Genomic DNA, 23,985 nt, shown 5'->3' on the forward strand with positions numbered 1-23,985 from the left:
TATTTGAAACTGTCAGAGGTCTGACAATGGGGGTGCACAGTGAGGACACCCCTAGGTCTGGTTTTGAGGTGTTTGGAAGGATGCCAAGCTCTGGATTCTCCCTCAAGGTGGGTGTGGGGGGCAAGCTGCCTGGGCTGACCCAGGAGCCTTCCTGTGCCTACCTTTCTTGGGACCCTGAGTGATGGGTGACTGCAGGGACACAAGTCGCCAGCTTGGGCAAGAGGAGAGATGTTTTGGTGCCTCACCGAGTCACCAGAAGGACAGGAGCACAGCGGGGCTGGGACAGCAGGAAGGAAGGACAGGAACCCAGCTGGGAGGCATGCAGCCTCTTCTCTCTGCTATGATCTCTCAACTCCGCTTCCAGACCACTGGGCACCTGTCCACCAGACCCCAGCTCTGCCAGCAGAGGACTGCAGCCCGGCTTGAGCTGAAAAGGTTGCTGCAGAGTGCCGGGGAGGACTGTGTGCTTCACCATCAGAGAGCTTTCTTTCTTCTTAAAAGCAAAAGTGGGTTGGGCCAAGAATGGAGGACACAGGTGGTAAGATGCTGACAATTATTGGTGGCTTCATCTGTAGCTCATCCATAGCTCCTTTGCTAACCTGAAGCACAGGAGCCTGAATCTAGGGTCTCTGGCCCATAGGGAATACAGTTGTGTGGGCCCTGACTCAGGGCATCGGTCACACCTCTGTGTTTGGGGCCAGCTCTCTGCACTTTCCAGCGTCTATGAAGCTGCACAACGTCTGCAAACTGCTCTCCTCCTCCGCTGTCTCATTGGTTGGCTTATCCCTTGCATCTGGCTGGACAGATCGACTCCATCTCCACCCCAACAAGGCCAGTAAAACCAGCTGCTTCCTGGACTCCTGCGGAAAACAATGCATGACCCTGGACCATGAGAACTCACCAAGGAGCCTTTGGCACCGGCCTGCATACTAAGAACAATAGCTGGCATCTCTCACATGCTTTCTCCTGGCCAAGGTCTTCACCGGCTACTACCCGGGGTGTCTTATACTTCTGATGGGAACCTCATGAGAAAGAGACTGTATTCACATGTTACAGGTGAGGATGCTGGGGTACTGGGTGGCTGAGTGACGGGCCCAGGCTCACAGCTAGTAAACAGTGGGACTGGTTTCCACTCGACTGATCTGACTCCAGAGACTGGCCTTCCTGACCACTCCATGGCCGATGGTGCCATTGAGAGGGGAGGCTATCACTTTATTTACTCATGTCATGGTGTTGCTGGATGGCAAAGGGATTCATACCAAGGAGGTGGGAAATCCCTTGGGGGTGATGTTAATGAATGACTTGACACCTAATAACAGCAACAATGATAATACCTGGGAATATTAAATTAGTTAATGCACAGAGAGTAGTTGGCACAGTGCCCGGCCCTTGAAAAGTGACAACGGTCAGCTCCGCCTCCTTGGTGGCTGCCCTGAGGACATGAGATGCGCCTGTCATCTGGCACCCATGACGCAGACACAGTCCGAATCCAATTGGTCCTATTCAGCTCATCAATCACCTGCCCTTCTTCCTGGTGGAAGCATTCTGGAGCAGAACAATGACTGAAGTCTGTCTCTATGCTCTCCTTCCTGTGGCTGAAGCTGAAGCAGGGAGCGCACATGGGGCCTTGGGGTCATTAGACTCGCACGCAGAATCTGACTCCGTTCCTTCTTGATGTGTGATTTTGGGCAGATCTCTCAACATCTTCAAGACTCAATTTCCTGATATATAAAATGGGCAGGATAATACCTACCTCTTAGGTAGAGGGGAGAGGAAGGTGAGAAAATGTATGTAAAACTTCAGGATACTGGGTCGGGCGCGTGCCTAGTGAGACAGACTTTCTTTTCCAAAAGAGTCACGGTAATAGACGGATCTCCAGGCACTTGTGTGCTTCCAGAAGCTTGCCATTTCTACTTGAATAAACCAAGTCTACCCTGCCCCCCACCTGCCCTTGAACCCTGGCAGATCCTTGTAAATGCCCGACAAATAGTTGTGGCAGAGAGATGCTGTGTGACATCTGGGGCCAGGTCATAAAAGGCAGAATGTCTTCTCTCTGGTCCCCTCTTCTCATGTGCATTTGACACTCAAAACTACTAGGTCAAAGGTCCATTCACCCTGAGGTCCACCCATCCTGCATGCTGGAGAGAACCTTGGAGAGACCACAGCGGGAGATGCCTCTGGACTCCCCACTCTTGTAGCCTCTATGCTTTTGAGCCACGCCAGCTGAGCCAAGAAGAGCCAAGCAGAACTACTCCCACCCCCACACTAAGTCCTTCCCAAATTGCAGTTTTGAGCAAAATAAGCCATTGTTTTATGCCACTAAGTTTGAGAGTAATTGTGACATGGCCATAGAAATGGAAACACCCAGCATCTTTACTGTCCCTTTATCACTGTGAGGACTTAATGCAGCCCTTGGTTACTTTCTTACAACATAGCATCAATGGGATCCCAGCATATAGCTTTGCCAGCTCCCAACACCGATGACCACAGGACCAAGGCCAGTGTCTTTGGCAAAGCAGACCACTTGTCTCATCCCCACTGGCCCCTGCAGCCCAGAGCCACAGTGTCCAGAGCACACCTGCCTCTGTGCCCACTGCCCCTTTGCCCTGACCTCAGCCTTGTCTCATTTTTCTCACTCATCCACATTCCACTCACACGTCACCTGCCTTTCTGTTTTCCTGCTCTTTCAAACCAACAGAACAATCTGTACAACCTGTGAGTTTGATGTTCATTATACGTGGTATTGTGGTCCCCTCTGGTCTTTTCACCCAGACTATGAGCATGGGGTGTGGGGTGCGGAGATCAGGTATAGCATCTTGTTTATCTTTGCATCCTTCCTCTAATGCAATAAGGGTTCAGTTCAGTTCAGGGCAGTTCAGTCGCTCAGTCATGTCTGACTCTTTGCAACCCCATGGACTGCAGCACGTCAGGTTTCCCTGTCCATCACCAACTCTGGGAGCTTGCTCAAACTCGTGTCCATTGAGTCAGTGATGCCATCCAATTATCTCATCCTCTGTCTCCCCCTTCTCCTGCCTTCAATCTCCCCCAGCATCAGGGTCTTTTCCAATGAGTCAGTTCTTTGCATCAGGTGGCCAAAGTATTGGAGCTTCAGCATCAGTCCTTCCAATGAATAGTCAAGGTTGATTTCCTTTAGGATGGACTGGTTGGATCTCCTTGCAGTCCAAGGGACTCTCAAGAGTCTTCTCTAGCACCACAGTTCAAAAGCAGCAATTCCTCAGCACTCAGCTTTCTTCATGGTCCAACTCTCACATCCATACATGACTACTGGAAAAACCATAGCCTTGACTAGACGGACCTTTGTTGGCAAAGTAATGTCTCTGCTTTTAAACATGTTGTTTAGGTTGATCCAAGAATGAAGTATCTTTTAATTTCATGGCTGCAGTCACCATCTACAATGATTTTGAAGCCCAAGAAAATAAAGTCTGTTGCTGTTTCCCCACCTATTTGCCATGAAGTGATGGGACTGGATGCCATGATCTTCATTTTTTGAATGTTGAGTTTTAAGTCAACTTTTTCACTCTCCTTTTACTTTCATCAAGAGGCTCTTCAGGTCCTCTTCACTTTCTGCCATAAGGGTGGTGTCATCTGCATATCTGAGGTTATTGATATTTCTCCTGGCAATCTTGATTCCAGCCTGTGCTTCATCCCGTCCGGCATTTCACATGATGTACTCTGCATATAAGTTAAGTAAGCAGGGTGACAATAAATAGCCTTGACGTACTCCTTTTCCTATTCCAGTTTGTTATGTCCGGTTCTAACTGTTTCTTCTTGACCTGCATACAGATTTCTCAGGAGGCAGGTAGGGTGGTCTGGTATTCTCATCTCCTGAAGAATTTTTCAGTTTGCTGTGATCCACACAGTCAAAGGCTTTGGCATAGTCAGTGAAGCAAAAGTAGATGTCTTTCTGGAACTCTCTTGCTTTTTTGATGACCCAACAGATGTTGGCAATTTGATCTCTGGATCCTCTGCCTTTTCTAAATCCAGCTTGAACATCTGGAAGTTCTCAGCTCAAGTACTGTTGAAGCCTGGCTTGGACAATTTTGAGCATTACTTGCTAGTGTGTGAGATGAGTGCAATTGTGCAGTAGTTTGAGCATTCTTTGACATTGCCTTTCTTTGGGATTGGAGTGAAAACTGACCTTTTCCTGTCCTGTGGCCACTGCTGAGTTTTCCAAATTTGCTGGCATATTGAGTGCAGCACTATCAAAGCTTCATCTTTTAGGATTTAAAATAGCTCAGTTGGAATTCCATCACCTCCTCTAGCTTTGTTTGTGGAGATGCGTTCTAAGGCCCACTTGACTTCAGACTCCCGGATGTCTGGCTCTTGGTGAGTGATCACACCATCATGGTTATCTGGGTCACTAAGATCTTTTTTGTATAGTTCTTCTAGGTATTCTTGCCACCTTTTCTTAAAATCTGTTCTGTTGGGTCTATACTGTTTAAGCGTGCTTCTCAGTGTGAATCATGAGGGTTTTTTTTTTTTTTTTTTTTAATACTCTAAACTAGGTGTTTTTGGCTTGTTTTCTACAATTAGCGTATTTGGCTGCATTGAGTCCTAGTCACGGCATGCGGGATCTGCGTTGTGCCATGTAGCTCTTTCATTGTGTGCAGACTCTGGTTGTGGCGCACAGGCTTAGTTGCTCTGTGGCATGTAGGGTCCTAGCTCCCCGACCAGGGATCCAATCTGTGTCCTCTGCATTGCAAGGTGGATCTTAAGCACTGGCCCACCAGAGAAGTCCCAAATCATGAGCTATTGTGATGATTTGGGACTCAGTCTGCTACTTGTGGTCTCCGCCAGACTGTCATGGGAGGCTCCACTCCAGCTCTGTTTCTCAAATACAAAGGGGCCCTGCACCTGCCATCAGCTCTCTCATCCCTGGGACAGGCCCGTTATCTGTTTGCACATCCTGTCTTGCTGTAGGGTCATGCCCATCTCAGCTCTGCTATAAGGCCATAGGTTTTGAGGCTGTCAAAGGAACAGTCCTCAAGCATTGTCTGCTGTGTTCCCATGATCCTGGACCCCAGTCTCCTGGATCTGACACTGGGAGAAATCCCAACCTCCGAGCTTGGAAGGATGTCTCTGTGAAATCTCTTGGCTCTTTAGACACGTAAGTTACACGTGACGCTCTTCTTGGGTGATGCCCTGATCGATCCACTCCACACCCATCACATCTCCATTTATTGCTCCCAGGCAGGAAAGTGTGCAGAGGTCTGAAAAGCCCCGATGCCCACGCAGCATCTGCCCCAAAAAGCGCTAAACGGGCTGCAGAAGGGCCCAGTTCTGACTCAGCTGGCACTTCACCATGGCCTTGGGAAGGTGCCCCAGTTCTGTTCTCGTTCTCCCAGCTGTGTAACAAGGAATCACATGGCCATCCCTAGGCAGCTTTAATAGCATATAACCAAATAGCAATAGGGGTTTCCTGGTGGCTTAATTGGTAAAGAACCCACCTATCAGTGCGGGAGATTCAAATTACGCAGGTTCAGTCCCTGGGCCAGACGACCCACTGGCGACATAGCACCCTGCTCCAGGTATTCTTGCCTGGGAAATTCCATGGATAGAGGAGTCTGGCGGGCCACAGTCCTTGGAGTCACAAAGAGTTGGACTTGGCTGAGTGTGCATGCACTCCACTCCAAATGGCAATAAAAGACATACTTAGGTTCATTTTGCACAGAGTGGGAATGTTACTAAGTAGAGATTTCACATTTATCAGCTACTCATTGGCTGTCTGGTATTACTCTACAGAAAGCAAAGGTGGTGCTGTTTGTTACCAGAAGCTCTAATGCAAAGGGCTCTCCTCCAGCTCACTGTGATGGCCTTGATTGAGACACAGAGGACTGAGCAGTTGGTGGCTCTGCCCTTTCCACTGTGTTTATTACTGAGGTATGACGTCAGCTGCACTGCCGGGACAGCCTGAGTGCATGAATTCACTGGGAAAGGAGAGCAGTGATCAGACAGCAGGAAGAAATGGGAAAGGGAATTTTGTGTTTTTTAAGATATAAACTAAACTATTGACTTATAATTTAAAAAGTATTACTATTTGGCAGCAGTGCATGGCCAAATGTGGGATTTTAGTTTCCCAACCAGGGATCAAACTCAGACCCCAGGCAGTGAAAGCATGGAATTCCAACCACTGAACTGCCAGGGAATTTCCAAACATTTTTTTTTTTTAAATTTTAAATAAAGACAGTGCTTATGGTATTGGCTCCAACTACCTCCCTTCCAGGTGAAATGAAATTGAGAAAGTAAATAGGGCAGCGAGAGGGGAGGGCAGGGAGCACGCCTGGCTCCTCCCCTCCGTGGCTCTCCCGGCTCCTCCCCCCTCCATGACTCTCCCGGCTCCTTCACCTCCGTGGCTCTGCCGGAGAGGCTGGGACAGGACAGCTGATGGGCCCCTGCTGGTGGCCGTGGAGCTTGCAGACACAGGAGAAGGGGGAAGAGAAAGAGAATCTGAACAATGGGCAGATGTATAACTGAATTACTTTGCTGTAGACCTGGAACTGGAAGGACTGATGCTGAAGCTGAAACCCCAATACTTTGGCCACCTCATGTGATGCATTCATGCCATTGGAAAAGACCCTGATGCTGGGAGGGATTGGGGGCAGGAGGAGAAGGGGACGACAGAGGGTGAGATGGCTGGATGGCATCACCGACTCGATGGGCGTGAGTTTGAGTCAACTCCGGGAGTCGGTGATGGACAGAGAGACCTGGCGTTCTGCAGTTCATGGGGTTGCAAAGAGTCGGACACGACTGAGTGACTGAACTGAACTGAACTGAACACCTGAAACTAAAACGACACTGTAAATCAACTATATCCAACATAAAATTAAAAAATTTACCCCCCCCCCAACGCCCCAAAAATAGAAGAGGGAAAAGATGCAGCCCCGGCTGGGGATGGCAGCAGCTGGCTGGGAAATCAGCCAAATCCTTGCTTCCCAATTGCCAAGGGTGATGGGGTCTTAACAGGTCTGTCCAGGAAAGCTGGTTTACACACCCCAACAACGATGTGCAGGGAGCAATGTATTTCTTGTACCCGGAACCTCAGTTAGACTTACAGGCAGAGGCTACCTGATATAAGGGAAGATCTTGACTTGTAGGCACCCAAGCCCAGGCTCAAATGCCACCCTGACACTTATCTGGGTAAGTGTGGACCCTGGTTACTTGCAGAAGCTCTCTGAATCCCCCCGTACTTGCCATTCTGAGGCCCCAGTGCAGTGACTGATATAAAATGCTCGCCCAGAGAAGGTGATCAGTTCACCTCAGTCTCCCCTCCTCTTCCTTCAGGAGAGGAATCGCTAGAGCAATCTCTACCCCCGGCTTCCCCTCAGGATCTGAGATGTGCTAGGTGCCTAATTAATTTTCAGTAGTAGCATGATTAAGAGAGGAGTTCCCCGGTAGTGCCGTGGTCAAGAATCCGCCTGCCGATGCAGGAGACATAGGAGACATGGGTTCGATCCTTGGTTGGGAAGATCGTCTGGAGAAGGAAATGACAACCTATTCCAATATTCTTGCCTGGAAAATTCCATGCACAAGAGGAGTCTGGAGGGCTATAGTCTGTGGGGTTGCGGTCAGACATAATTGAGCAACTGTGCCACACACACACACGCATGCACAATATGGTAAGTGAATCATGAATTGGGCTTCTGTTTACAGGCTATTCCTAAAGCTAAAGATTTGAAAAATCTGATATACACTTTACAAAATGAAAGTGCCGGGGCAAGACAGGGATCAATGTCATCAACATCACTGGACAAAGTCAGACTGGGTTCATGTTGAGCTGGGTTATGCCAGGAAAATGTTTTTCTCGGGGCCAAAGGCTAGGACACTGGATGGAAAATGAGCCTGTCAGAGCTGGCAGATTTTCTGGATAGACAGAGAGCAGGCCGGGCGGGCCTGAGCCACCAGCTGGGGCCATGGCACTGTCAAGTCCTTGGGATCCCAATGTCACCAAACAGGAATCACCAACTGGGGCTTGGATGGGCACATGGAAATGTTACGAGGCCTTGGAGGAACTCGGGGGCAGCATTGGCCAAGCCTGACACATACTGCAAGTTGGGGCCTGCTTCTTAGCTCTTAGCTCTCCCTCAACTGGAGAGGGAAATGGCAACCCACTCCAGTGTTCTTGCCTGGAGAATCCCAGGGACGGAGGAGCCCAGCAGGCTGCTGTCTATGGGGTCGCACAGAGTCGTACACGACTGATGCCACTTAGCAGCAGCAGGGGCAGCTCCCTCAACTGCTGGGAAAGTGCTATGGGGTAGCTGGGGGAGGGGCTACACAGACATCAATCATCTCCCCTCTTCCATACAAAGGAACACTAGGCAGCCACCAAAGATGACAGGCATATACACGCTGGTAGAGAAATCTGCCTGTGATCTATTAGTGGGTGAATAAAATATGTTGCGTGAACTAGCATGACTGTAATTTTAAAATTAATACTTGTTCACATGTATCTGTACACCTACTTATTTGGCTGTACACAGCTGTCCACAGTGGTGACTTACAGGCATTTAGAGGGGGAGGTAGCTTCTATTGTGTGCACTTCCTTATGGGATTGATTTTGTAACTAATGTGCCTTTTTTTTTTCAGCACGATTTTACTCTAGCTTCCCTCTTCTGGTTTCCCTGAAAACTATCACGGAACACATGAGAGCAGCAGCTTGGGAGAACTCATATTTGGTTGAAATTTTAATTAGCATCTACTCTGGATTCAGGGTGGCATACCAGGCAGCTCAGAGGTAAAGAAACTACCTGCCAATGCTGGAGGCTCAGGAGATGAGGGTTCGATCTTTGGGTCGGGACGATCCCCTGGAGAAGGAAATGGCAACCCACTCCAGTGTTCTTGCCTGGAGAATCCCATGGCCAGAGGAGAGTGGCAGGCTGTACGGTCCATGGGGTCGCAAAAGAATCGGACATGGCTTAGCGACTAAACAACAACAATCTGCCACTCACAAACTCTAGAATTTTGGGCAAGAGACTTAGTCCTCTGCCTCTTAGTTTTACCTCCAATAAAATGAGGATCTAGTAACAGTGTCGGCCTCAGAGTGACCGTAAGAATTCAACGTCCTAAGGTAAGAGTGGGTCACAGGAGCATGTGTGCTCAGTAGCTTCAGCCTTGTCCCAGTCTTTGCAACCCCATGGACTGCAGCCCGCCTGGCTCCTCTGTCCATGGGATCCTCCAGGCAAGAATACTGGAGTGGGCTGCCATGCCCTCCTCCAGGTCACAGGAGCATGGGGTGCAGAAAAACAATAAATAAGTGTCGGCTAGTCCTCGTTGCTCTGGTGTCCCTGTCAAGGATGGAGGGGGGTGAGGTGGGAGGCAGGGGCTCCTGCCATTGTCCACGTGAGAGATGAGGTCTCGAGCTAAGGCTGTGAGGATGGAGACAGTGAAAGCAGGGAGGCAATCTGGGAAGGTGGAGTGCGTAGGCAGGAACAGGGGAGGGAGGGGCCCGGGTGACTTGGGTTCCCAGCAGAGGTGACAGAGAGGATGAGACAGCCAGCAGAGCAGAGGGGGAAGGGAAGGCGCCAGGTCTGGGGAAACCCACACAGAGGTCCATCAGGAACAGCCCATGAGTTCATTTGGCCAAGACTCAAATGTACTTCAGTTTTACATCAGCATCTCTGGACCCCGAGTTCTGCGGGCTAAGGACCTGTCTGACAAAAAAAAAAAAGAGAGAGTGGGATCCTAGCCTGAGAGTGGGCCTGTGACCACGCCTGAAAGTGAACGTCTTACGTCGCTCAGTCACGTCCGACTCTGCGACCCCACGGACTGTAGCCCCACCAGGCTCCTCTGTCCATGGGATTCTTCAGGTAAGAATACTAGAGTGGGTTGCCATGCCCTTCTCCAGGGAATCTTCGAGACCCGGGGATCAAACCCGGGTCTCCTGCATTGCAGGCAAATTCTTTACCATCTGAGCTCCCAGGTCCCTTCTCCCTGGTGCTGCCCCCTAGGCGTACCTGCATCAAACACAGTCAAGTTGCTCTGCATTAAGTCCTTACCTTATGAAGAGACCAGAGGCTTGAATTCAGTTTGTCCATCCACACAGGCCTCCCCCTGGAAATACATTTCCAAAAGAGCCTCAAAAATGCTTCCCCCGCTCCCCAACTAGCCATTTGCCTACCAATTCTCTCTAGAACTATTAAAAACAAAATCCAGAAAACCACCAAAAATAAGACCAGTTAAAGTCAAAAACCGTGATGTAGTACAGGGGAGAAAGACGAGGACTTAGAGAAGTCTGCCCAGGCTAGACTGGCAGCCGGGCATGCACCGTGCTTCTCGGAAGTGCTTCCTCATCGGAAACTCTGGGGTGAAGAGGCACCTACCTCCCTCAGAGGTTGCAAAGGAGAAGCAATATTCCAAAGCCAACCCAGTAAATGTCAGGTCCTCCCTCCCTCAAACAATCAGAGGGCGGAAACGAAGCAGGATTTAAGCTCTGTAGTATGTTTCCAACACAAGGACTAAGGTTCACACTGTGTGTGCTCCGTCGTGTCCTACTCTTTGAAGCTTCATGGACTGTAGCCTGCCAGGCTCCTCTGTCCATGGGATTCTCCAGGCCAGAACACTGGGGTGGGTTGCCATTTCCTCCTCCAGGGGATCATCCTGATCCAGGGATTGAACCCATGTCTCCTGCACTGGTGGGTGGATTATTTCCCACTGAGCCACCTGGGAAGCCCCAGGATTTGGCGCGCTGCTGATAAACCCTGGCTACCTCCTGTGGTCAACAGATTCACTTTATTTTACTCCTAATTACCCAACTACATAGTCTGCAAGCCCTATACTCTGTCCTCACATGAAGAACTTGGGAAGAGTCACCATTTGACAGGAAGCCACATCAGATGGGAAGGGTCTCCTTCTGGGGCTCCATAAGGGGAGTTTGGAGGGAGACAGAACAGCTCCTTTGGGTGGAAGGCAGGACAGGTAAGAACCCACTCAGCCCCTACCCACATTTTACTGCAAATGCACGGGCTCCTGGTCAGATAGACCTGGGTTCCAGTCCTGCCATCTTTCACACGTGACTTGCCCGAGGTTTTTGAGCCTCAGTTTCCTTGTCTTTAAAATGGGGCCAACCAGGTTGCTGTTTAGACTGAAGGCAGGAATGCGTGCAGGCCACAACAGCCATCACTGCGGACTAGAGGGGGGCCCCGCGCTCTCCCTGCGTTCACATTGAGGAAGCCTTTGCCAAGCCTGGCTTGGGGGGTGGGCTGGGCAGGCAAGAGAGGCTTCCGCTAAAAGACAAAGGACTAGAGAACAAACAGGGAGCCTCGTCCTCCCTGACAGTGTTCCCAGGCCACTGTCCCCTCGGGACAGCACTGCACCCGGGGACTTTCCTGGCATCTATTCTGAGGCCCCCACCATTTACCACGTGACTTCTATCAAAGCCCCCCACACTTCCCATGGCCCTAAGAAACTAACAAGGCAGCAACATCTGCCACGTCCGTCATGGGGTGCGGAGACACATCTGACCCCAGCCCAGACTCAGGGCCCAGGCTACTCAGGTTAATTCCTGCGTGACGCTGGTCGCTGGCAGGCCCTGAGCCCAGGGCCGTCCAAAGGGGACGCTCAGATGCCATCCGAGTGGCCACTATCTCCCAGGCCCACGTCCCTGTTTTCCTCTTTCCGTATTTGTCTGGAGGGGCGGGTGGTGGGTGGACGGCAAGCTCCAGTGGCCTGGATGACTCATTTCCTCCTTGGGATCAAGAGCAGGAGTTCCACAAGGAGGGGTGGTGGTGGAGGGGTGCAGTGGGGGACTGGAGGCCTCTGGAAGCAAAACAGCAAGTGAGGCCGCCTCCAGGAGTAAAACAAGATGAAATTCAACCCACACTGAGCGCTGGGTACATAAGTTCCTGGGGAAGGAAAAGAGCAAATGAGAGGGAAAAAACTTTTTTTTTTTAATCCATTTATTATATACAATATTAAGGCACAAATTTAAGCAGCAAAGGATAGGAAAATCTTTGGCTGACCAACAGGATCAATATTTGCTGTGGGGGACACACCATCTTCCTGAATTTCCCTGCTCTGTACACAGACCCATCCGGCCGTTGCAGCTCTGGGCTCCCCGCCCCCCAGGACAGACCAGCCATATGAAGATGCCAGAATGTTACATCAGAGTCTGCTGGACAGAACGCAGCACTCGCAGCCGGCGGGAAGCACGGTGGCACCCAGGCCAGTGGGGTTCCGGCTGAGGTGGGTGCCCGCCCCGCCCCGCCTCACAGAACATCCCAGATTCTGCTCCGCAAAAGGGGGAAAACACCTTAAATCAAAGAAAACCACTATGGGCCAGTCTGTTTACATCCCGCTTTGTAATAAATACTTACAGGTGTCTCTATGTGAACAGAATTCTAGGTAAACCACACGGAAACATACCACTGGGCACCAGAAATTCAGGAGCTGATACAGGAGAATGCTGTATATGGACTCCATTATACTGAAAACAATACTTTAATTCTGTGAAGAAGCAAAGTTTCACGACAAAGAAACACCCCGGTTTTGGCCTAATATGACAATAACATGCACTTAAGTCTAACACGGTTTTACAGAATTCCGACTGGAGGCAGATAGATACTCATGAAAGTGTGCTTACATCCGTGTGTACACAGAGGTGTGAACACGTACAAGGCGTGACAAGAGAGCAGCTTTTTAAAAAAATCCATTGGAAGTTATATGTACTAGTGATTACTGTCTTCCTTTGAAGTGGTCACCCTGAAAGGAGTCCAAAGACGCAGCATCCCCAGGAACGTCTTAGGGACTTTTTTTTTTTAAAAAAAGAAAGAGCCAAAAGGATGTGACTTACCTTCATCACCCATCTTTACTTATCCAACTGAGTCAACGACTTGGGTTTATTTCCAAACTTAAACCCATCCTCAAAGGATGACGATCCCTCATCTCTAAGGATAACCAGAGGAACGTACCAGGCCCCCAAATCCATCCTCACAGAGGTGTTTACAGAATGTTTCTACTTGGACAGCACCTCAGTCATCAACAAGAGTTTCACAAGGTAGGGAGAGATGAAACACTTGGATCTTCCGGATATTAAGAAAAGAAACTTGACATACAATCTTAGAGCCACATCTCATATGTATGCACTGACAATATATACAGGTCTTTTTTTTTTTTTTTAATGCATGTCTTTAGATACCTTTAAATTACCAAACAAGAAAAGGGGTACTACTTAAAAGCGAGAGGAAAAAAAAAAAAAAACTGCTTATTAGGTCCAGAAGAAATCCATTTACTGAAGTGCTAACATTTTCATGCTCCCAGCTGATCAGCTTCTGGTAACTTCTTAATGACTCTGCCCATCTTCCATGGAGCCACACACCAGGGACACCCACTGAACAATCCTCATGGTGAATGAAGACATTCTAAACACACTGATTAATTAGCAGCAAAAAAAAAAAAAAAAAACCAGAAGAGAAAAAACAACATTTGTAAAGCCTACACCGCAGCTGTGTCAAGCTTAGGGACAAGCGGGCAGTTGTGGGCAGGATGTTCTGTGTTAAAAGACACTCTGACTCCCTCATATCAGAGCCACAGTCCTCCCTGGCTCAGGAGGAGTGTGAGATCATGGGGGGCACACAGAAGCATGCCCACCGGCGCCAGGGCACACACGCTGGCTGCAGGACTTTGTTTTGGAAGACACATCTCTCTGCTCACGTGAGCTCCCTGCCTCCAAACCTTGCAACCCGCCACCTACTCTCCATGGCCTTCTGGAACCCTGCCTCTCCTGACATCTGTGTTCATACCAGGCTCTGGGACTCAGGCTGCAGTGGGGGGAGTTTCTATTGCCATCAGCTACCAAATGGAGAAGGAAACGGCCACCCACTCCAGTGTTCTTGCCTGGAGAATCCCATGGACAGAGGAGCCTGGTGGGCTACATGCAGTCCATGGGGTCGCAAGAGTCAGACATGACTTAGAGACTAAATCAGCAGCACTGCAGAGGACAAAGCAGGAGGCATCTCTAATTGTCAGCACGCAGCATCACAAGGTCAAAGCCACGAGACAATAAACAGCGGGGACGGCTGACTGTTCTGCAGGGCGCATTCCGGCACGCCTGGATACCCAACCCAAGTCCTATGTAGTCAAACGCACACATGGGTCCCAAAGAGCAAGCTCCGCAAACCAGAAGAGAGAAAGAAGGGCCCCCACTCTCTGCCTCCAACCCAAGTCCCGGGAGGGACACGGCAGCCCCAAACTGCGTGTCCGCTCGGAGCAGGCGCAGCGCGACGCCGTGGCTGGCCTCCAACCCGTGGGAAGCCGAAGACAAGCTGAGAAGAAAACGTCAAGGAAAGGCTCTGCACACATTCGGAAATCAGTGCCAGAAAGCAGCAACATCGCCTGCTCCACACGGTACCCCGGGCGGCACGTGGAAACTGCCAGACGACACACTCAAGGAGGAGGCAGGGTGACCCCGGCGGGCCGTCACCCAGGGCCAAGGCCTTGACCCTTCACCCTGAGACAGGGCCAGGAGTTCATGATCAGACACCACACTGGGATGTTCTGCAGGAGGCCCGGCCTCTGCATTACATGCAAGTAAGAGCTTTATGAAGCAGACTTTGTGGCCCAGTGTAACAGTACACAGACTCCCATCTATAGCTGTGTTTACAGGCAGTCCTAGCAGTTCGGAGGGTTGGGGGGATGAAGAAGGGAGCTGCGTGTGTGCGCACACATGCACAGACACATAAAGGGGACGGAGCGGGTCAAGATGCAACCCCGAAAGACGCTCATCACCCCCAAGTCAGCAGCAGTCCGGCCTGCTTCTGGGCCAAGGCTGCTCTCCCAAACCCTCGGTCCAGACGCCGGTCTCTCCTGCGGAAGGGACTTGGCCTCCCTGAGCCCCTGTTTCCTCCTCTGTGAAATAAGGGTAAACCTGCCCCTGCTCCCACGTGGTCCGAGGATGCACCAAAAGGACCCAGCGCTTGCGCACAGTTGGCACTAAAAAATGGAGCAAGGATTCTTTTCCGAAAATCCCATGAGATCGTGTGGCATCAACTGCAAGAACGCACAGTGGGAGTTCAATATCTGCTTTCTCCTAAAGGCGAGCAAGGCTTCGAGAAATCTACGGAGATGAAGAGCAGTGAGGCCCTCGCTGGGCCGGAATCTGCCATAAAAGAAGAGATTTCAAAGCTGTCATTCCCTTTTGTTGCAGAGGAGGCAGGTCAGAAGCAAAAAAGTTGGAGAGACACTACAGCACAATTGAAAAATGGTGACGTCTGTGCATTGTGAGTTACCAAGCCTGGCAACTCGGGGGACCGAAGAAAGCCAGCGAGCCTCGTGCCTGCGCTGCCAACGAGATGTGCTGGGGCCTAAAGACAAGGCTCTGGCTCCCACCCATTTCTGGGGGACACAGCTCACATTTGGGGTGGCCCAGATATGGACAGCAGTAGGGGGGCCCTCCTATTTCTAGATACTAATTTTTTCCATTCTCAACATTAATCAGGAGCCAAAAGGTCCTTAAGAGTCGGCTGCCATCAACTGAGCCTCATCACTTGTCGAAAGTGAAAGAGGAGATGGGACGGGGAGCCCTCTGCCCCCCAACTCCCACGTGTCCGTACTCGCCCCGCCCCTGCACCACCCATGAGGTTCGCTGCTCCGGCGGAACCCGGGACTGCTCAGCCCCACAGAGCCGCTCTGGCTCCTCAAGCTGCACAACCCTCAGTGATGCTTAAAGTGGGACCGCAGAAGGCAACACGCGTGACACACGAGTCCCCCACAGAGCAAGGCTTGAGGTGCATCCCTTCTGCCCCCTCTGACCACCAGGCAGCTCTGAGAAGCTCCTGGGCAAAGCCAGCAGTTTCCTTCCCTCCACCCACACTCATCACCCTCTTCTACCACGTGGATCTGGGGAGGCTTCACCCAGGTTACAGGGCTCCCCACAGCGGGCACTCGTGGTAAAGAACCCACCTGCCAAGGCAGGAGACATAAGAGACACAGGTTCGATCCCAGGGTGGGGAAGATCCCCGGGAGGATGGCATGGCAACCCACTCCAGCATTCTTGCCTGGAGAATCCCATGGACAGAGAGGAGCCTGGTGGACTACGGTCCACAGGGTTGCACAGAGTCGGACATGACTGAAGCGACTTAGCAGGCAGGCAGGCACCCAGGTTACACTCCAAAGACCAACCCTACAAGGAGCCACCTAAGCCAACTTTCTGAAGTGAGGCGGTCTTCAGGGCCTCATTTGGGTGGGATGCGAGAAAGTCTCAGATCGTGGGCATGAGGACCCGGGGCGACAGAGCTGCTGCTCCCCTGGAGGGAGCAGATTCATCAGGACCCGACAAGGACATCTGATGGCCTGACTAGCCTCTCTCCACTGATCCTGCACCTTCCAGGTTTGTAAAGGAAGCCGACGTCTGAGAAGTCAGATGGGAAACTGTACAGAACAGGGAAAAGAGGGCCACGACCTCACTCATTCCTGGCTCTTTGACCTGGTGCTTCTGTCTTACTTTGGACCAGCTGCTTCGAACTAAACCCTTGAACAACCCGACCACACTGTCTTGATACTGTCCTGTTAGGTTACGAAGCAAGTCCCCAGCAGGGCAGACCCGACCTGCTGACAGTCACAGAATCTGCGTGCTCATGAACTACATCCAGAAGGGTTCAAGGGGCTGGCAGAGCAGGGGCCACAAACAGTAACGAGTGGGACAGGGGAGGTGCCAGGGGAGATTCTAGATGCCACCAAGTCAAGTGTCCCTTGTTTCCTGGAGTGCAATCCTGAAAGCCCGACCTCAGCGGAGCAATGAGGTGGAGATACCGAACTCCACGTAAGAGCCGATGTGAGGGGAGGAAGTTGCGGTGGCAGGAGCTTAATGCAGGATGCCACCGTGGCCGTGAATCCTGTCTCACTGGAGCTGACCAAGTTCACTGTCAGAACATCAGCTGCTGCAGCCCAACTCCTCCAAGGCGGAGGAAGCTGCCAGGAAGCCACCAAAAGGCTCTGTCCCACTAGTCACTGTGCATGATGACCGTTCAGATACTGCTCTGGCAAACCCCAGACCAAAGGAACACTGCCAAGGCTTAGGAAAAAAAATGAAGGAAAAAAGGGTAAAATGAAAGAGGATGAGGCAGAGACAGAGATGAACTCAGAGAAGTGAGGGGGGATGAACCCCAAGACCAGAAAGCTCCCATCCTGCTGAGAATATACTGCTCAGTGCAGAAAAGCCAAGAAGGCCCCAAATCTCCTGACAATCCAAACCAAAAGGTACAGAGGTGTAGGTGGCCTTTTAAACCCTCCATCACCCTGGACATTTCTCCTCCCTGCCACACCCACACGCATTCACAGGACACATCATGGAGGGCACAGGTGATATGACATTATGTCAAGACAGACTGCGAGATTTCTAGGAGGTTCTTCTCTAAACAAGCTAAGAGGCAAGGAGAATGGGTGTATTCCGAGGAAGATCCATGCTCAGGTTTATCTGTTTATAACCAGACCATGGGTGTACACAGACCCTTCCCGAGAGGTACATTTTTCTGTACAATGAAAAAATTTCATTTCCTATTTCTTCGTTTCCAAACCTACATGCATCTTCTCTCTTCCACCGTAAGCAGTAATCCACGGCAACCTCTTCATCTTCAGTCATGTAGGTCTCCTATTTTTGTTTTAACATTTATAAAAAGTGTTCTCACTAATCGGAAATCCTTATCTGCTCAAACCATCCCTGATTTCCCATCCGCAACCTTCGTGATCTTTCTTTCTCTTTGCCATGTTTCTCATGCCTCGGTGTTCTGCTGTTAAATTCTACAGGGAGCCCAGGGTTAGATGAGAACTTCCATCATCTCCCCGTCGGGGAACTCAGGCTTGTGGAGCAAGTTGCTGATGCGGCCTTTGTGGTCAGGCGACTTTCCGTGGCCGGGAGAGTTCTCTGCCAAACAGAAGGGACATATCAGCGGCCCGTTCCCCAGGAGGACCACAGGCCTTCCCAGCTCTCTCTAAAATGGAACCACTTCATGTACCACCCGTCACACTGGTGCACACAGGTTAGGGCCACAGAGCCCAGCTTTGGTGGACCAAAGCTAAATGCCTGGGCCTGGGATTCGGACACAGAGAACACAACCAGGACGTGATGGGAGAGATCTGAGCGGGTAAAGGGGGTGTTAGGACTTTGTGCGGGGACCTCACCCACCCCGCTCCCCTCCTCTCCTCTAAATTATCAAGTGCCTACAATGAGGCACATCCTTCCCCGGTTCCCTGCCTTCTTGGCAAAAGGGCATCCCAAGAATTACATCTCCCAAAATTGACAACATTATGTGTACTTGTTTATTTTGGAGGATGAATACAGGGAACCCCATTGAGGAAACAACTCATTTATGCCCAGGAGCCCCCACCTACTCCAAAGGATTCCTGAGCAGAAGTATCCTCACCCCATGACTAGAACAGTCCAAAGCCAAGTCTACTCTCTCCAAGGACATTTCTGGACTCATCGCAAAACTCCTCCCAACCTGTCATCTCTTAAATGTTTGAAAGCAACTCCTGAGAACTGGCCTGAGCGCTAGGCCAGTTCACCTACCTTAAATCTACCTTCTGCTTCTAACCACGAAAGACTGAATCAGTGTCTGCTTCAATCGACACTGAATCCTTAATGAGTAAACACCCTGAAGGCAACATCTCTGTACCTGATGCTCTTGATGGACCTGGTACCAGCTCCCAAACATACTGGGGGGCGGGGGGGGAAGGGCGCTAATTCCTTAACATCCCTCGAGGGTCTGTTTGCACACCTTCTGGGGAAGGGCTAGCTATTAAACATATGCTAAAAGGACAAATGCAATTTGTGTGCTCTTTTAAATGGTAATATGTTAGGAGTCTCTACACACATTTTAGGGCTTCCCAGGTGGCACTAGTGGTAAAGAACCTGCCTGCCAATGCAGGAGACATGAGACTGGATCAGTAAGATCCCCCGGAGAAGGAAATGGCAACCCACCCACTCCAGTATTCTTGCCTGGAGAATTCCATGGACAGAGGAGCCTGGTGGGCTACAGTCCATGGAGTCGCAAAGGGTGGGGCACGACAGAAGCGACTTAGCACGCAAGCACACATATTTCAATTCCAGAATAATAAAGAGCCTGCAGAGTCTAGGGCATTCCTGGTGGCTCCGATGGTAAAGAATCTGCCTGCATTGCAGAAGACCCAGGTTCGATCCCTGGGTTGGGAAGCTCCCCTGGAGAAGAGAATGGCAACCCACTCCAGTCTTCTTGCCTGGAGAATTCCACGGACAGAGGAGTCTGGTGGATGTGGAACTGCAAAGAGTCAGACACGACTGAGCGCCTAACACTTTTCAGAGCCTACATGCATTAGAGAAACCATACCATAAGATAAGCCGTGAGAGTAGGTTGGTAGCCCGGCTCCCTCCCCAGCTCAATAGAAGCCCCTCCCCGCCCCACTCCCACGCAAACAGGACAGGGAGCTCTGTGGAGTGTGAGAGCAGGCTGAGACCCCCTACCCAGTTTCTCTGCTGCGCCCTTGGCGGCTGGGTGCTTCAGCACGGGGCTGTTGGAAGGGGTCCCGCTGAGCCTGCTGCGTGTGGGCAGGGAGGCCACGCCGGGCCAGAAGAGCTCGGCGCTCTTGTCGGTCTGCGTGCTGCTGTCCTTGCTGCCCGTCTTGGCATGGGCGCTGCCGGCCGACGTGCCAGGGGCTGGCGGGGACAGCGCGGCGGCAGAGGGCGTGGGCAGCACGGGGGTGGACGCGTGGTCGTGGTGCTCCTTCCCCAGCAGCAGCCCTGCAGGTGGAGAACAGCTTCTTCAGCGCCAGCTCTCAAGAAGCAAGACCCATCGGCTGGGCAGGGATACAGACGCCAGCGAAGAGAATGGACGGACGTCTGCACAAGGCTGGGGCGCGGTGAACTGGAAGATCAGGACCACACACCACCTAGGTGGTGCTAGTGGTCAAGAATCCGCCCCAGTGCAGGAGACTTGGGTTTGATCCCTGGGTCGGGAAGACCCCCTGGAGGAGGGCATGGCAATGCGCTCCAGTATTCTTGCCTGGAGAATCCCATGGATGGAGGAGCCTGGCGGACTACAGTCCACAGGGTTGCAAAGAGTCAGACACGACTGAGCTTACACACGCGTGTGTAAAAGAGGCGGCTAGGGGAAAACTGCTGTAGAGCTCAGGGAGCCCAGGTTCGTGCTCTGTGGATGGGACGGGGGTCGCGGGGGGAGGGACTCCCCCAAGAGGGAGGGACTGTATGTATACGGATGGCTGATTCACTTTCCTGTAGAGCAGAAACTAACACAACATTATAAAGCAACTACTTTGCCAACAAAGGTCTGTCTAGTCAAAGCTACGGTTTTCCCAGTAGTCGTGTATGGATGTGAGAGTTGGACTATAAAGAAAGCTGAGTGCCGAAGAACTGATGCTTTTGAACTGTGGTGTTGGAGAAGACTCTTAAGAGTCCCTTGGGCTGCAAGGAGATCCAACCAGTCCATCCTAAAGGAGATCAGTCCTGTGTGTTCATTGGAAGGACTGATGCTGAAGCAGAAACTACAATACTTTGGCCACCTGATGTGAAGAACTGACTCACTGGAAAAGATCCTGATGCTGGGAAAGACTGAAGGTGGGAGGAAAAGGGGATGACAGAGGATGAGATGGTTGGATGGCATCACTGACTCAATGGACATGAGTTTGAGTAAACTCTGGGAGCTGGTGATGGACAGGGAGGCCTGGCGTGCTGCAGTCCATGGGCTTGCAAAGAGTTGGACATGACTGAACAACTGAACTGAACTGAATACCCCAATTAAAAAGCAAAAACAAAAAACCTAGCATGGGGCAGGGGAGGAGCTGTTGCATAAACTGGTTATAATGTAACATGACAAAAGATAGGATACTATTATTCTCAAGATGCTATGGAAAGAAGGGAGAAGAGGTACCTTAGAGGCAGAGTGTCCAGGGGCGGGGGCACTCCTGCAAGGCTTTCTGGAGACGATGCTTTCTTTCGGTATGCAGCCCAGGAGGGCTAGTCCTGAGCAGTGGTGGCGTGTCTAAGAAAACCTGAAGACTCCTCTGCTCCTAGACACAGCCCTGTTGGCCTGCTGCTCTGCTTAACAGCCCCCAGCTCCACTCCTCTCTGGGTAATGAATTGTCTCCCTAGGCCCCGGGTCAAAACAAACACGCGTCCTGGTCATGGCAACAGAGTTGTGTACAATATTCCCCAGAGAGCTCCTTGTGATGAACAGCCATGTCCTCCAAGAGGCAGGAAGCCAGCTGGGTTCCTGGGCAGGGTTGCTCAGCCCTCTCCTCCCCACCCGCCCCAAGACCAAAGCACCCGGGGTGGGAAGAGGGTGGCTGGCTGGGCAAAAGGGAGGCGTGATGTGCCCCGTTTCCTCAATGTCTTTCTGCAAAGCTGGACAGCACAGCAACTGTTCTAATAGTGAAATACAGCCCTCGTTCAGAAAAGTGCCAGCACTCCACACCAGCCTACAGAAAGTGCAGTAGGCACACAAGTGTCCGGTCATTAACGAAGTTCACACAGTCTCCTTGCTAGGGCCCACTCATAATGCAACACAACTCAATCCAGTCTGTCTATAGGGATGCTTCTCAACATGTTCACACACATATCAATTACTTGGATATAGTTAAGATGAAGATTCAACTCAGCAGGGGACCTTGAGCTTCTGTTTCTCTAATAAGCTCCCAGGCGATGCTGGTGGTGCTGGTCCACAGACCACACCTTAAGGAGCAAGAAGCCTTGATTAGGTGCTTCCCAATCTCACTTCATATGAGGTAGGTCCTGTTGCTGTCTTGTTTTATAGAGAAGGAAATGGCTGCTTAGTGAAATTAGCGTCTCACAGCCAAGAAGCAGCAGAAATGGCATTTGAAGCCAGAGGTGCCCGCCTTTAAGTCCACCCTGTGTCCTTTTCTGCCTTATCACCCTACCCCTGCGTGGAGAGCCAGTCTGGCAAGGATATTCCCGTGCAACTAAGTCACTGGCCGGTCATCTCACCTGGGAGCCCCTGAGCCATCAGAAAGGGATATGCTATTACCTCTGCCTCCTTCCAGAGCCCCTCAGACAAGAGACTGTGGAAACGCTGTGGGGCCCGTGCAGGAGATCTTTGGGAATTGAACATGTGCCTCCGTCTGCAGTGGGGAGGGCTCCACTCTGTCTTGTGACATGTGGACACTGATCACAATAACGGGGGAATATGAGTGCGGAGAACACAGGAGCTCTTCCTGTAGCCGGGTCCTCCGCTCCCAGGCCCGGCACATCAAATGCTAGGGGTACGGGCACAGCCCCCAGGGAAATGCCTGCCTGGCTGGATGTCACAGACGGGCCTCTGCCAGAGAGGTTTCTGTGTGAGCTGAGCCCGTGCCGAGTTCCCTACCAAGTCCACCTGAGCACCACTGCTGAGGCTCTCTACACGGGGAGGGGAGCTAAGAGTCCTTGGGAGAGTCTTTGAAGATCCCAGCTGCTGTCCACATGCCTCCTCTTTGAAGTGCATTTCCTTGGAGGGCAAGGGCTACAGAAGTCCCCATGTGGGGACTTCAAACGGAGATAGCGGCTGGGTGCCTGATCCCCCCCAAGCCTGTCAGCTTCCTCCTGGAAGCTCTTATCCCCTTTGGCATGAAGTAGCCAGGCTCCTCCACTGTCCTGGGCTGACAAAAACAGGCTCTCAGCTCCACAGATAAACAAAACACACTCTGACCCAGGGAGATGCATCAAAGAAGGGCCAGGCCCCTGGGGCTGCAGAGTGCCAGGGACAAGAGCGGAGGACGTGTGACTGGGAGTGCTGCCTGTGACCCGGGCAGCTCTGTCTCATCCTCTCTGACTCAGCGAGCTGGGCCGCTGGTCCCCGTCACCCCAGGAAACCGGTCCATGGCTAAGACCGTGTTTGCAGAATGCTCTTCCAAACACTGCCTGTGCAACAACAATCCAACAAAATACCACCAGCAGCCCCTTATGCGAGAGCACTGCTTGCAAAGTGCTTTCTCTCCAGTATCTCATTTTATCCTTGCAATGACGCCACGGGATACAGCAGGGCAGACACCTCCAGACACCACCCAGCTTTTCTAGACACAGAAGCAGACATGGAGCTTCTGGTCTGGAGCAGAACCCAAGTTCAGAGGCCTGAAGTCTCTAAGTTTTGCTCCCACTAAAAGTTTGTATAGTGTAAGACACTTTAACTTTCAATAATAATGATAATGATTATGATGTGAGTCAACTCATGGTTAACAGTGACTCTGGTGGGGTGGCCTTTGCTTCCACCACCAAAGTATGATTCATTATCCTTCCCACGCCTCCACTGGAGACTCCTGAACACTCACAGGCAGGTCTGGCTCAGTCTCTTGTGGGGTCACTGCTCCTTTCTCTGGCTCCTGGTGTGCACAAGGTTTTGTTTGTGCCCTCCAAGAGTCTGTTTCCCCAGTCCTGTGGAAGTGCTGTAATCAAATCCCACTGGCCTTCAAAGTCAAATTCCCTGGGGGTTCTCAGTCCCTTTGCCAGATCCCCTGGTTGGGAAATCTGGTGTGGGTCCCAGAACTTTCACAACAGTGCAAAAACTTCTTTGGTATAACTGTTCTCCAATTTGTGGGCTGTCTGCTCGGTAGTCCTATGGTGGGGCTCACACCCCACACCTCCCAGGTCTGCTGCAGCCAGAGCCCCTGTCCCTGAGGCAAGCAACTGGTGACCCATGTCCCGCCCATCAGAACAAGACCCCCCCAGCAGATTCCCCCACAGCCAGTCTCTCCCATCAGGAAGCTTCCGCAAGCCTCTTATCCTCATCCATCAGAAGGCAGATAGAATGGGAACCACAATCACAGAAAACTAAACAAACTGATCATGTGGATCACAGGCTTCTCTAACTCAATGAAACTATGCTGTGTAGGGTCACCCAAGACCAACAGGTCATGGTGAGAGTTCTGACAAAACATGGTCCACTGGAGAGTGAATGGCAAACCACTTCAGAGAAGAATCACATGAAAAGTCAAAAAGATGTGACACTGAAAGATGAACTCCCCAGGTCAGTAGGTGCCCAATATGCTACTGGA

General features: G+C 51.3%; 1 protein-coding gene across 4 annotated transcripts in view; it reads right to left on the reverse strand.

The window, feature by feature from the left end:
• Positions 1 to 12,658: 12,658 nt before the first annotated feature.
• The window catches only part of AMOTL1 (angiomotin like 1), a 207,836-nt gene continuing 196,509 nt past the window's right edge, over positions 12,659 to 23,985 (reverse strand). For all 4 annotated transcript variants that reach the window (XM_043482715.1, XM_043482717.1, XM_043482716.1 and 1 more), the window contains 2 exons: positions 19,448 to 19,723; positions 12,659 to 17,872 (listed from right to left, as the gene is read on the reverse strand). In XM_043482715.1, the coding sequence (XP_043338650.1) occupies positions 17,766 to 17,872; positions 19,448 to 19,723 (383 nt within the window). In that variant the 3' untranslated portion in view covers positions 12,659 to 17,765. The remainder of the gene's footprint in view (positions 17,873 to 19,447; positions 19,724 to 23,985) is intronic.

The sequence above is a fragment of the Cervus canadensis genome, chromosome 11 (assembly GCF_019320065.1).
Source record: "Cervus canadensis isolate Bull #8, Minnesota chromosome 11, ASM1932006v1, whole genome shotgun sequence".
Taxonomy (NCBI): Eukaryota; Metazoa; Chordata; class Mammalia; order Artiodactyla; family Cervidae; genus Cervus; species Cervus canadensis.